Source organism: Neofelis nebulosa, chromosome 7 (assembly GCF_028018385.1).
Source record: "Neofelis nebulosa isolate mNeoNeb1 chromosome 7, mNeoNeb1.pri, whole genome shotgun sequence".
Taxonomy (NCBI): domain Eukaryota; kingdom Metazoa; phylum Chordata; class Mammalia; order Carnivora; family Felidae; genus Neofelis; species Neofelis nebulosa.
In genome coordinates, this window is record NC_080788.1 from 69,880,791 (window position 1) to 69,895,588 (window position 14,798).

At 42.7% G+C, this 14,798-nt stretch overlaps 1 protein-coding gene across 1 annotated transcript in view; it reads left to right on the plus strand.

Annotated features, from left to right (window-relative positions):
* RYR3 (ryanodine receptor 3) overlaps positions 1 to 14,798 on the plus strand; it is a 535,021-nt gene that overhangs the window by 389,664 nt on the left and 130,559 nt on the right. Inside the window, 3 exon segments of the mRNA XM_058738297.1 lie at positions 697 to 826; positions 1,941 to 2,044; positions 5,183 to 5,318. Coding sequence (XP_058594280.1) covers positions 697 to 826; positions 1,941 to 2,044; positions 5,183 to 5,318 — 370 coding nt within the window.

Here is a 14,798-nt window from a genome sequence, read left to right on the forward strand (position 1 = left end):
AGTACAATCAGCAGTAACATAAGATGGCATCTCAGTGCTAAATTGTATGAATCAGATTACAAGTGCTATGGGAGCCCGTAGGAGAGCAGTAGTCAAGGACAGAAGTAACTAGGGAAGAAAAAAGCAATTGGGGAAGGCTCACATTCAGAGAGGGCAATGCTTATCAGGCTCCCACAACTCTGGGGGGACCAGCCTTTACCCAGAGAACCCAGGTTTGATTTAATGCTGGGCATTATTTGTCAGGATCACTCATCTCCCTTTCTGGACCTTCTCATCACGATCGCTCCTCTCCCTTTCTGGAACTGCTCATCACAGTTCTGTCTGCTCCCTTCCCGGATGGAAACAATAGTGTGATGTAGGGTCGTGCAATTTCATGTGACATCGGAGGGTGTCTGGGATTCTTGTTTGACCTCTTTTTCCTTTGAAAGGAAGATACTTCAGGAACTATAATTAGCTCTCAATATTTTTGGAAGCCTCCTCTCAGGTGTGTCCCCTCTCTGTCCCGCCTGTGAATAAGTCTTAGAAAAAACTAGAAGCAAGGACGAAATGCATTTTGCAAACTGTTCATAGCTTATACACCCGTATTAACAGGTGGGGGTCAGTAGATGGCCTACCCTAAGACTCTTCGAAGTCAGACTTCTCAGAAAGGACTCATGATAGATTCTTTTCCTTGACATTTCCTTTTTCTCCCTACAGATTGCCTTTCCAAAAATGGTTGCTAGCTGTTGCCGCTTCCTCTGCTACTTCTGTCGAATTAGCCGGCAAAATCAGAAGGCCATGTTTGAGCATCTGAGTTACCTGTTGGAGAACAGCAGTGTTGGCCTAGGTATGTCATGTTATCACTTCCATATTTGGGCTTGGAGGTGACACTCCTCCTGGCCACTTAGGAGGTAAAGCGAAAGAAGTGACATACCTGCTAAGGTATTTTTAAATAGAAGAAGGAAGCTGCCTGATCTAAAAATAAATGAAATAATGATACCATGTCTCTGCTGTCCAACCTAAGTAGAGATGTTGCTGCCACCCAGAACTGGTGACAGATTTGTGTTGGCATATTCACAGTTTTTCCCTTGTCTTCCTTGGGACCGGCGGCCCATGGCTCATGAAATGCTGCCTGAAATTATAGATATAGTCTGGGGACACCCCTCCCCCACCCCCAGCCCACTCCACTGACCAATGAGGTGCTAATGAGACCAAGGTCAGAGACCCAACCCCTTCTTGGAGGGCTGGCTGAAGGCTGCATCCCTCTCTCCTAAACTTTGAGGTGGACTGGCCAAGAGCAACTGTGGACAGTGTAAATCCATCACCACCACCACTAGAAAAGCAACACGGTGCATATGCCTTACTCACTGTCCTGGATGTAAACCAAATGAGTTTGTGAAAGACACAAAACCACTCATACATGCATGTGAAATCTGAAAGCTGGAGTTTCCAATTTATCAGATGCAACCTCAGACTCCCAACCTTTTATAAAAAAGTTTTTCTGAATTCTAGCATAATAACCAAAGGAAAATCAAAGACAACGTTGGTGACCTGATGTAACTGTATGAGCTAATGCTGTTTGAGGCTATTCTCAAACTCTGGTTGGTGGCTCTAGAAATGACCAACTCGTTTGAGATTAGTTGGTTAAGTGACATCACTACCGTTTGATTGATCACCACAGCAGAGCTCCAAGGAGTATCATGTTAGAAAAATACTTGAAAATACATGGTCCCTGCTAATTACGTGCACTGATTTTCTGACTTAATCCATAGTCAAAATTAATAATGAGTATGGGGACCGGGATAACAAATTCTGTTCTTGGGCAGGCAGCCCCCTCAGAATGGTGATGGGAGTTTAATGTGCTTGCTGCCCTCTCCTGGCCATGAATGTGCACTGCACCCTCAGCTCAGCGCTGGACGGCCTCTGTCCCTTTTCTCTAACCTTCTCTGTTCCTTCCTCAGCTTCCCCTTCGATGAGGGGATCTACCCCGCTGGATGTGGCAGCTTCCTCCGTGATGGACAACAACGAGTTAGCCCTGGGCTTAGAGGAACCAGACCTTGAGAAGGTAACTGGCCCTGGGGAGGCAATGTGCTTGCCCTCTCCTGCCTTATAGCACAGCCAGGACAAGGATGCAGACCAAAGGCTGGTTCTCCATCAGAACCTCTCAATACTCCATGAAAATGTGGTAGAAAGTGAGTAACCAGCAGCAGTATGATAATTAGGAGCAGAGAATCTCCCATGGGCAGGGATAGTCAACTTCTTAGACATAGATATCTGGATATGTGTGCTGTCTGTATGTGGAGGCCCAGCCTCATTGGTCTCCATGGAACACTACCAGAGACCTAGATCCTAATAAAGTTCTATGTCATCGAATTTTTAAGTTCACACACTAAAGAAAGAAACATGACAGAAAACTGTATAATCCATATATGGACAAGGAACACCCACATGTCCTATCCTTGTACAAATGAGGCAAAACTGAGCTGCCCCACATTGGGATTGTGAAGTGTGCTCCCACTGGTGGTGATAGCTGGAGGCTGATTCACCTACCATCTTTTCCCCATTCCATCTCGGGGCTATTTCCTTGACTGAGTGGCTGCCAAGATTTACAGTACGAAGACTGGTCTGGTGAGGGGGGAGGGGAACAAGTTAAAGGTCATCCGTTGAGTAGTGGGTCTGGAAGTGCATGGAAGAAGAGTTCCTAATCCTGACCAGGAGATCAGGAAGGTCACTCAGGAAAGTGACGAGCTGAGGTGGGAGTAGGAAGCCAGCAGCCTCACCATCGGGAAAAGCGTGTCAAGAATGTGTGAGGTTCAGTGAGGAAAGCATGGTATGCTTGGGAATCGGGAAGGTGGGTGTGACGGATCATGGGGTGTGTGGGGGGAGTGGTGAACAGTGAGGGGAGACAGGAATTGGGCTTGATGCTACCATAATGGTTACCATAGAAGTTCATACTCCTATAGGATCACTGTGGGCCAGGTCCCACTCTGAATTAACTCACATAACCCTTAGAACATGCCTTTTTGTTAGTGCCTCCAGTTATAGGAGAGAAAACTAAGGCCTAGTTGATGTGCTCAGTGTCATGGGGTTTGTAAGTGTCGGAGCCAGGAGCCACAGGGGTCTGGCTCCAGAGGCCGTGCTCTCACCTGTCATATTACAGGACCTCTCTGTAGAGCCAAGAGCAACGGAAACCATCAGAGGGCTTTAAACAGGGAATGACACAACATGACTTGTATGTTAGAAAGCACATCTTGGTTTTAGCAAGAAGAACTGATGAGAACAGAGACAAGACACACCCCCTCCCTTCCCCCCCCAGACTCACGCTCTGCCACCCAGCAGTACGTTGCGTGATAGCTGTTCCACAAATGCCACGAATATTCCTAGTCTGCTTCTGGTGAGACAGACTTTAGTCAAACTCTGCTCTGCATACATTGCAACACCAGTCAAGAACTCCACGTTTGAGGTGGTGAGATGGTAACTGATCCCTGGATAAGAAAGTGGCTGATGGTTCTCTTAGACTAGGACAGTGCCACCTTACATTGATGGGGACTCAGTGCCCATCCTCAGCTGTAGCTCAGCTTTGGAAATGACAGCACTTGACAAAGACCCTAAGTCTCCCCTGGAAGGTGGAAGATGGGCTAAGGAGAGGCCAGGAGGCTGGGAAAGGGAAGAAATGGGGACCTAGGGACATCTGTGAGGGGGAGGCTTCTTCAGGTGGTCCCGGTGGCTCAGCACAGGGCCACAGACTTTGTTGGGACCCGTGTCAGGAAATCACCCAAGTGTGGTTCCTAGGAGAGAGGGGAAAGGACAGGTAAATGCCATAGTTCTTCCTTGCCATTGATCACAACATAAATTAGGTCCCTTAAGATTGAGCAACAGCCCCGCCACCAACACACGTCATGCACGCGCACACACAGACACGCAAGGGTGCTTATTTCAGCGGCCAGTGAAATGTCCTGCACCTGTAACCTTGAAAACACTGCCGAATTCTTGCCTTTATTGATGTTTTTCTCACATCTTAAAGGCCAAATCAAATCTAAGCTCCAAGCAGAATAGTATCCTTACTGGTTTAAGAAGGAAACGGTGTGATGATTGTTTCTTACTGAATTTTGACTTAGATCCATTGTTCTTACAAAACAACTTGGAGTATGTGACCTCAGCAAATACATGATTCATTTGAAAAACATTGATTGACCATCTGCTATGTGCTGAGCCCTGGGAATCATAAAATGAAAAAGATACAAATTCCTGACTGAGGAGTTTACAGCCCAGTGGATTCTCCCCTTCTTCTTGTACACATAAAATAATAAAGGCTAAATTAGAATAGCAACTGTATTTCAAGCAAAGGTCTATTTGCTAGGCACTTTTTCTTGCCTGACATCTTCTAAAAAGTAGGCAAGTCATAAAACACTCTACAAGATCACAGCGCTGATATCCAGTGACCCAGGAAGTGAAGAGAACACCACCAATCCCAGGTCTTAACTGGCCACAGCCCCTCACTCACCACCCCAACCTTAACATTTGGCTTGTGACTTGAGACAACAGTTGTTAATGCAGAACTTGAGTAGGGAGCCCCATTTAGTCAAGGGCCCACGCAGAGTCAACCAGTGACTCAATATTTTGATCTTGAAATACCATGGCCAAATGAACATGGCCCACCTGGACCCATTATCTCCCCAGAGACCCCCTAGTTAGGCCTATGTTTAAATAGTAGTCCCCTCTTGGGGCACCTGGGTGGCTCAGTGTGTTGAGTGTCCAGCTCTTGATCTTGGCTCAGGTCATGATCTCCCAGTTTGTGGGTTCAAGCCCCACGTCGGGTTCTGTGCCAGGAGCGTGGAGCCTGCTTGGGATTCTCTCTCTCCCTCTCTCTCTACCCCTCCCTCCCTCCCTCCCTCCCTCCCTCTCTCTCTCTCTCTCAAAATAAATACATAAAACTTTTTTTAAAATATGTCCGTTCCCTCTTGCCAGAACTGGAAAATCCAGGGAACTGAGCTCATGGCATATTCCTACATAACAGTGACAATCTGTCTTGGCTATTTGGAAACAATGAACTGGAAGTTCTGATTTCAAACTTAATTATTAAAAGTTTGGGGCTATCTCTAGCTTCTAGGCAAACGAAAGCCCTTCTGTTCCCAGAATTCTGTAGGCCTCACAGCTGTCTCGTAAAAAACTGAGACACTTACTTTTGTATTGTTGTTGGCAGGTGGTGACCTACTTGGCAGGCTGTGGCCTGCAGAGCTGCCCCATGCTTCTAGCCAAAGGGTACCCTGACGTCGGCTGGAACCCCATCGAAGGGGAGCGCTACCTGTCCTTCCTGAGGTTTGCCGTCTTTGTGAACAGTGAGTCCCAAAATTTTCATGCCTTTCAGACCTAGGATAGCATAAACTTGGGTACATACAAGGAAAGAGAGATCCTTTGCATTTCTTCCTACCTGTAAGTAGGATAGATTCTACAGGTGGTGGGGGACAGGACAATCTCAGGCCAGACAAGGACCAAGAGCAGCATCTGGTGGACAGTATGTTGAGCTCTCGCACCAGATCCAGAAAGAAAATAAAGGCGAAGGCTAGAGCTTCGCACTGCTTTGTACCTCTTCTATCAGTAAAACAGGGGATTGTTAATAGCTTCATCTCACTTATTCACAAAGCTAACCTCAGGTGTGCCCTCAGATCCTCAGACTATTGGATGAATGGATGCATACATGCATAAAAATTAAAAATAACTGAGTAACTATAAAAGGTAGCTCAACTCCCAGGAGAAAAAATATTTCTGTGGCAACCCTAAATACTATTCTTCTCATACAAGTCACTTCCCACTTATAATGAATTCCAAGTGGACAAAACCTCTTTAGTTGCCCAAGTAAAATGTACTGAATCTTGTGTAAAATTTAAGTGGGCTACTTTCTTGAAAATGTGCCCTGTCTCCCAAGATTGTGTTCTAATACCAATTCGTGTATATTCACATCAGAATTGTGATCCTTCTCCCTTCTCCAAGTTTGGAGTTCCAGGCTAACAAATCCAGCTTGGCTAGTTACACGATTGTAAAGAAGGATTACAACTAATAAGCAATCACGCCAAGTGTTCTAGGTATAAGAGTTTATCTCGGAATATATTGACATAATGTGATCACTGATTTCCTGTGTGCTTTTCTCATCTCCCTTCATCCCCGCACTACTTCTTGTCTTCCTAGACTCCACTCATAATATTTGAAGGATTTCCATTGTCCTGGTTTCTCCCCCTGGGTCTAATCCAGTCAGATGCTTGATCACCTGTCTTCTGCCACTCTCTGAGTGCTCTTTAGTGTCCCTAACTGTTCCTCACCATCATTGCTGAATTCCATTTTCTCTGAGGCCAGTGTCAGCGTGTCCTCTAATAATCTCTTCCACTTTCTATCCAAATCTATCTGATTCTGGACCATGTGTCCAGAAATAATTCAGAGGTACTATGGTAATAGGGACATTTTTTAAGTGTATTTTAAGGATTCATAAGTCTCCCTAAATTATCTCAGTAGACTATATGACACAAACCAAATCAAGGCAGGACTCGTTTATTCATCTTGGCCACCTTTTCAAGATCAAGAGCTTTATGAGTCATTTAGAGGGATTGTCTACATAGGTTATGAAGGTAAAGGAATCCACTGGCTATGCACCTATCTAGATTGCCCACATTCCAACACTGCTCTATGCTAGTTTCATATGACCAGATTGGGACTGAATAGACTTGCAGATCTGTAGTTGAAACGGTGGGAGTAGACTGTCACAGGGGAAAGCATGAAAAACAGAGAGATGGAACATATGAGAAAGAAAAAGTTAGAATCTTATTGAAGCCTTAAAGAAGGAGCAAGAGTGCTTTAAAAACAGCTGAGTGTTATGGAAGACTTTGAGCCCGAGAATGGAGTGTCTGAGGAGCAAATATAGTGCACAACACTTACTGCTTTGCAAATTTAGGCACATTACTAAAACTTTCTTAGCCTCAGTTTTTTTATGTATGTTAAGTAGAGATCACCGTAGTATATACCTCACAGAGCTGTCGTAAGACTTAAATGAAATAATCTGTGGAAAACTTAGCACAGTGCCAGAAACATAGTAAGCCTGCAGTCATGTTAGTTGTCATTGTTGTTTATGATCCTTACAAGAGTATTAGGGCATTTGAAATGGAAAGACTCTCATAAATGGATTATTTGGGAGTCTCAAAGCCCTCTGTAAGTTTTTATGTCTAAAAGGTGATTAGAAAGGACTTCCCAGCCCTTTTGTGGCATCTACACAGCAGTGAAAGATAAAGGTGTTATAGGTAATCATGGTAGATGATAAGAGTGGTCATGATGGGTAATGGTGGGTGGTGACAGGTGGTGATGTTGGATGATGGTGAGGGGTAATATTGATGGGGGAGATGAGGGTTGAGTAGTGGTCATAGCAGGTTTTGGGGTGATTGAGGTGGGTGGTGGTTAGTGATGAGAAATGCGGTGATGGTTGTGGGGGGTGATGAGTGATGGTGGGTGGTCACAGTGGGTGATGATGGGATGTGATGGTTGGGTGGTGGATTGCCATAGTGGGGGTAGGGGTTACTGTGGTGAGTGGTAGTGAGTGATGATAGAGTTAGTGAGGATGATGGTGGTGATAAGAGCAGCTGACATTTACTGAGCATTTACCATGTGCCAGGCACTGTTCAAAACGCTTTGGGATTGGGGGCACCTAGGTAGCTCAGTTGGTTGAACGTCTGACTTCAGCTTAGGTCATGATCTCATGGTTCTGGAGTCTGAGCCCCACATTGGGCTGTCTGCTGTCAGCATAGAGCCTGCTTCCGATTCTCTGTCCCCCTCTCTCTCTGCCCTCCCACCCTTCCCCCATATTTGCATGCTTGCTCTCTGTTTCTCAAAATAAATAACTTTAAAAAGTTGGGATGTGTTAACTTACATAATACAGAAATCCTAGGTATAGTTATCTTCCTCATTTTATAGAGAAAGACCCAGGTGCTTAGAAGGATTAAGTGCCTTGCCCAGAATCACACAGCTAGTAGGATGTAAAGCAGGATTTGAAGTAGGATTTGAAATAGAACAATTTGGCCCAAGAGTCCAAACATTACTCAACTATTGTGCAGTATTGTCTTGGTAGTGTAGTCTAATGAATGAATAAGGAGAAACAGTGTTTTCTCCTTTGAGATGTTCAAAAATTGTGGCATTAATTACTGTTTGGCACTAATGTTTTGTTTTTTTTTTTTTAATTAAGCCAAATCAAAAGCTCTTGCCATATCAAAATAATAGAATTGGAAAATTCTAGCATTATTTTCCTAGTCTCTCTTAATGTTTGATTTAAATCTTGTTAAACAAGATTTGTCTTTAAAAGAACTTCTTGAGGCTATAATTTTCTCCGTTTTTTTATTAGGTTGCTCAAAAGCCTTGAGTTGTGTTTTACTGTGGGAGTAATGAAGTTGAGAGGCTTATATTTACCCAGCAGTTGTAAACTTTATAACCAGTCTAGACACAGCTCTGTCTAGGTATCTGATTAATCCCTTCCTAATGTAGATTCCAAGAAGGAAGATGTCTTACCAATCCACAAGAAGAAGGGACAGTTATTTTGTGCTTTTTTTTTGAGTCCTTGGAGTATTTTAGTGATACCTTCCCCAGGCTATAAACTTAGTTGTGAGGGACACACTATTCCTAGCTTTGCTGAATATTTCCCTAGGAAGATTTGTCATCAGTGGACATAACTTGGGGATCCATTATGTGACACGTGAAGCGTATGTGAGGGGCTATGAGATGTAATAAGAGATATGACCTAAAAGCCCTGACATCATAAAGCAGGAAACAGAGCAAACCTAAGTGGAATTATCGGAAATGTACATGGAATAATTACTAAAAACCTTGTAATCAACCCTACCTGCCTACAGAGTGACACATGGGTCTACTGACATGCCAAAAGTGACAGTGCATATTGGAATCTGGTAGAGTGAATCTACGAATACCTGGGGAAAAAGGCAAGTGTTGAACAACATCTTGGAGAAACAAATGGACATAGTATAACAGAGTAGTGTGGTGAGAGCATACTGATTGGCTTGAACTAGGAAACATTAATTTTTTATTATATATCAATTTTATCTCAAGCTGGAAAAAAATTTTAAAGTCAAAAGCACCAAGTAGCATGGTACCTTTGAAGGGCACAGTAGATAAAGATGCTTTAAAAAATCAGCCGGTTCATTGCCATCCATGTATTTATTAGAGTCAGAAAAGATGTAATAACCACTCTTAGGTGTGATTGGTACTAAACACTAGGGATGATTAGGATTAAAATGTGTTAGACATTGTTCTTATGCTCACATTTATAATACAGTTGGAGGGGAGCCTGGGTGGCTTAGTCGGTTAAGCGTCCGACTTCGGCTCAGGTCATGATCTCGCAGTCTGAGTTCGAGCCCCACGTCGGGCTCTGTGCTGACAGCTCGGAGCCTGGAGCCTGCTTCCGATTCTGTGTCTCCCTCTCTCTCTGACCCTCCCCCGTTCATGCTCTGTCTCTGTCTCAAAAATAAATAAACGTTAAAAAAAAAATTTTTTTTTTAAATAATACAGTTGGAAAGAGTCAGCAAACTTTTGAAAAACTGACCAATAGTAAAAGATTTACATAACAGTTGAAGACAATTACAAACAACATCACAGTGTTCTACTCAGGAGACACTTCAGGCTGTTGTGGTGAGAGAAGATACAATATGGGTTACAAATGAGATATGGCTACTGGGGGTTGGGTACTTAACGTCTGAGTTATAGCTTCTATCCAATTACAAGACATGTAGAATCTCTTCTACCCCACCTTCCTCATTCTCCCAATGGACCTTCTTGAATCTCTGTGCCTGAGAAGAAAGAAACTGGTCATTGGGGTCAGGACGGGCTCATAGTGACAAAGACAAGGAAATGTGGCTCCATCTGTAGAAACTCAAAGTGAAACTATAAACGCCCAGAGATAGATGGTCAAAACAGCACAAGTAATAGAAAAGAAATTACTCACATAAAGAAGCCGATGGCAAACAAATGCCCAGAGCACCAAAATGAGGAAATCTGACTGGGGCGAAAAGCTGTTTGGCCTTGTTATTTTCATGCTAAGTAAATTATTCAGCATTTCTCCCCCACTGCTGCTTGTGGGATCCCAGCAGTGGTGCTGGCTGAGCATTTTGGCATGAGCCCAAATGTCCTGAATCCATAGGTATATGGATTCTTTATCAATCATTTTCTTAATAACAATGGTAAATGAAGTTTGATACCTACATAATGTAGATTTTAACTGAAATAGTAAAACCAGGCTAAAGCTGCTTCATCAACATTATTCCCACAAAATGGCAGTATAATGATCCTACCCATCACAAATTGATTTTCATTAACTCAGTGAGAATGCTCATATTTAAAAGGTGGACTCTACCCTATTAGAACACACCTCAATTCTGACTCCAGGTTTCAGTCTTAGGCAAATTTTATTTAACATATTTCATGAAAAAGCCATGTGGATCCAAACTCTAGATGCATGGGCAACATTTTAGCATGATTCTAGCATTAAATACCAGTCTCTAAAATTTCTGGACTACTATACCAGTCCACCCTGCAAGGTTTTCATTCAGTCCCTTGGCTTTAAATTCCACATGTTTGCTCGTGATCCCCCCAATGTACATTCCCATCCTTTTTTCTCTTCCCTGAGCCCCGGACTTGTGTAACCTGCTGCCTACTTGATGTTTCTACTTGAAGGATGAATAGGCATTTCAAATTTTGAACATCTTAAGGATTAATTTGTATATCTACCCTAAACTTGTTCTCTTAGATTCCCCATCCCCCTAGCTAGCACTACTGACTTTGCAAAACTCTTAGGTGTCATCTTTAATTCAGACTTTTTCCTTATCCCCACATTCAATCCACTTAAAATTCTGTAGATTCAATGTCTAAAAGTTACCTGAAAGCCATCGACTGATTTTTCTCCATCTTCACTGGCCACATCCTACCTCAAGCTATCATTATCTTCCACCTGGACCACTTCAGCTGCATAGAAACTGATTTCCCAGTTTCTACTCTTAGAAAGGCATTAATTGGCCTCTGCTGCACTATCTGCAAGATATTTGAGAAGCTCTGCTGCAGGTATATAGACCAGGTAGAGTTCCTCTGTTCCACTTATCTCATTCCAGGGTCTAGGCTTGACCATCTTCTACAATACTTGTCCACTGGTCCTGCATCAGTGACTAGCAAGTAATGTGGGCTTACTGAATGGTTGAATTAATGACCAAATGGGCAAACAGTTCCTCATTTGCTCTCTGGCTGCCATAGTAGTTTATTGACCTATCCCTAGCTCCTCCCTCCACAGATTAGAAAGCCCTAAGGAGGAGATCGTATATCTTAAACACTTGCAATGACTTGGTTCATGCAAATTGCCGACAACCGTATTAAAGTTGGCACTTACAATTAAAAGGTATTGGGTCTTGCTCATCGCCCCTACCTTGTGATACTATAAGTTAAGACACTCTAGATGCATTCATGCTAGGCCTCCAGTGTTCGTTCTTCCTACAGTATGACTTGATGAAGGATATGTTCTTTTCCTTAAGACTAATTGAAATCTGAAGAAATGAACAACCCAGGTGCTTGTAAACAAAGACTGACAGTTGATCTAGTAATACAGTAATGGATAGTGACTGTCAAACTTTCCATCTAGTCATTTCAAGTCTCTGCCTTGAGTCTCAATGGAGTCTGTTCATTTATTCAAAAATATTTTTGAATGCCTATTATGTGTCAGATGTTAACAAGATGCTTGAGCATACAGGGTTAGATAATGCAGACATAAGGCTCTGTTCTTATTACATAGACAATCTGGTGACAAAAACAGACACAAACTAATACAAACAATTTATTAATTATACTTGTGTTCAATGATTACAGGAAGAGGGCAGGGTGTTTGAGAAGACCAGGTCATCTAGGGCTTCCAAGGATGAATGGGAGCTACCTAGGTCAAGGGTTTATGTTAGGGTAATGAGAAGGAAGAAGGCATTCCAGGCAAAGGAATTTGAAACAAGGACTGTAGTTAGAATATTGAGAGTAAGAAAATCTATGGACTGTAGGTAAAATCATTGCATTAATACTAATCATCCCTGTGGTGAGAATGACTGCTTCAGGGTCAGATAGGGGGAGAATCACAGCCATTTCCATCTGACTTCTCAGGAATGTTGAAAAGAAGGTAGCAATGTAAAGATAGCGTTGAGAGCCTTTGAAGAAAGGCACTGAGAACATTCACACAGTTATTAAGCTCATTATTCATTTTGGAACTCAAGTAAAAACGTTGTTTAAGCCCCTGGGCAAAACTAGTTTACCTCAGATCTCTTGCTCCCTTAAAAAAATGCCCTCAAGGTCAGTATTCAGCTTCCCCACAGTGGATTTGTTTGACAGTCTGGTTTGCTGAGCTACAGGTAATTAGGAATAGAATGTTCTCTCTCCTAATTATGCCATCTCCTCTACCTTCTGAAGCCATTGGAAATTCTCTTCCTTGGTCCTCTCTCCAATTAGCAACAATGGTTGCTTACAGTTCCTTCCTCTTGCAGGTTGCTCTCTGCATCCCCCACAGACGTCTACGATTTAGTAATCAAGAGATGGCTTTCTGGGTCAGTTGTAGCAGCTCACTTAATTAGCTTAGATTTGAAGCCCTGAGATTCAGATAAAATAAGGTTAATTTGGTGAATGAATTTCAATAGCAAGCTCAATATAGAACCCACGGTCTTAGTTTTTCACATTTTCTTGCACATGGTGGTCCATGTTCCATCTAACTCCATGATGCTGATCGCTGTGGCAAGAAGAGCTAGGTTGATTTCAGCATGCCGGTAAAGATCATGGCTGATCCACAAGTGTTTCCACCCTGAGAACTGAAAGAATCAGAGTATGATATTTAAATAAGTTTGAATAACAGGATGGGAGGTTTTTGGCCATTTTTGACACTTAAAATTTTACAGTTTTAGCTTCGTTATTCTTACAATGAAAAATGACAACTGGGAGTGTGGATATAAGTGACACCTGGTAAATTATAGAGGCCAACAACATTTGAAAGTAGTGAGCTGTGAGTTGTATCTATAACTAAGATTATTTGCTCTCAAATATGTTGATTTTCCTGGTGCTTTTCTTTAAGTGTCCCTCCTGTATCCTGTATTAAACTGTATCAAATATAAATGCGAGGTTTGACTCATAGTTGACTCATAGGAAAACATGGCCTTAGGACTTGGCATCATTGTTGTATCTTCCACAGGTTGCTCAACGTTGTTGAACATCTCCTTGGTTTCTCTCCTTCAGTGATTCTTTCCACCATACCATTACTGTGATTATTGTGCCCTTTTGCCATCTCCTAAGAATTTTCTTCACATGGATTCTGTTTTAATAAGATCAAATTCTTTTTTATATATTAGATGGAACTTGGAGGAAAGCCTCTTTTTTAAAATATAATTTATTGTTAAATTGGTTTCCATACAACACCCAGTGCTCATCACCCACTTTCCCCTCCCCCCCCCATCTACCCTTAGTTTGTTCTCAGTCCTTAAGAGTCTCTTATGGTTTCCCTCCCTCCCTCTCTGTAACTTTTGTTTTTTCCCCTTCCCCTCTCCCATGGTCTTCAGTTAGGTTTCTCAAGATCCACATATGAGTGAAAACATATATCTGTCTTTCTCTGCCTGGCTTATTTCACTTAGCATAATACCCTCCAGTTCCATCCACATTGCTGCAAATGGTCAGATTTCATTCTTTCTCACTGCCAAGTAGTATTCCATTGTATATATAAACCACATCTTTATCCATTTGTCAGTTGATGGACATTTAGTCCCTTTCCATAATCTGGCTAGAGGAAAGCCTCTTTATAAGAATTTTAGTCTTGTGAAGGATTGAGCTATAAAACAGTAAATGCATGCCAGCAGACTATTTAAATTCAGTGTAATGGAAACTTTTCTGAATCCAGTTACACAGTTCTAAAACTTACATGGTGTATATTTATAATCCTGAATTTTACTTGTACTTTAGACAGTTGGATGAGAAGAGGATGTCAGCAGGCTGAGCTCTAGGCCAGGACCACAGCTGGGTTGTACTATATGCTCTCTGGAGCCATGAGTCAAATCAAGTGTGTTCAGGTGTGAGTTCACGTGAGAGCTGAGTACAAGCTAATCTGAAGCCCTGGGACAGCAAGCTCAGCCCCTTTGATTCTCTGGACATGAGGGAGAAATTTCTGTATGAGGTTACACTAATAGATTGACTCCAAAAAACTAGAAGTTGCATGAGTATCTCAACAGGGACATGAGACCCAAGGAGATTGTGCACCATGCATACTTGCACACTGATTTGCTAAAAAGCTGGAATGAAAGCCAGGGCTTCTGAGTTCCCATTCTAATGCTCTGCTTACAACACGCCTCTAAGTTGATTCTTAAAAGTTTTCATTAAACAGAACTCCTGTGATACTTTTAAAATATGTCTCTAAATTCTTCGGTGCATCTCCCTCCGAAAGATGGATGTTTCTCCCTTTGAGTGAGAGCTGGACTCAGTGAGTCACTTCCAATGAATAGGATATGGCAGAAGTGACAGTATGTGACAAGGTTGTAAAAGGCATTGTGGCTTCTGCCTTACTCTCTCCAATCATTTCCTCTGTGGGAAGCCAGCTGGCATGTGGTGAGAACACTCAAGCAGCCCCACAGAGAGGTCACATGGTGAGGAGCTGAGGCCTCCTGCCAACAGCTGTGTGTGTGTGTGTGTGTGTGTGTGTGTGTGTGTGTGCGTGCGCACAGAAGCCAATACTCCATGCCCAGTCAAGCCTTCGTGGGACTGCAGTGCTGGCTGACATTTTG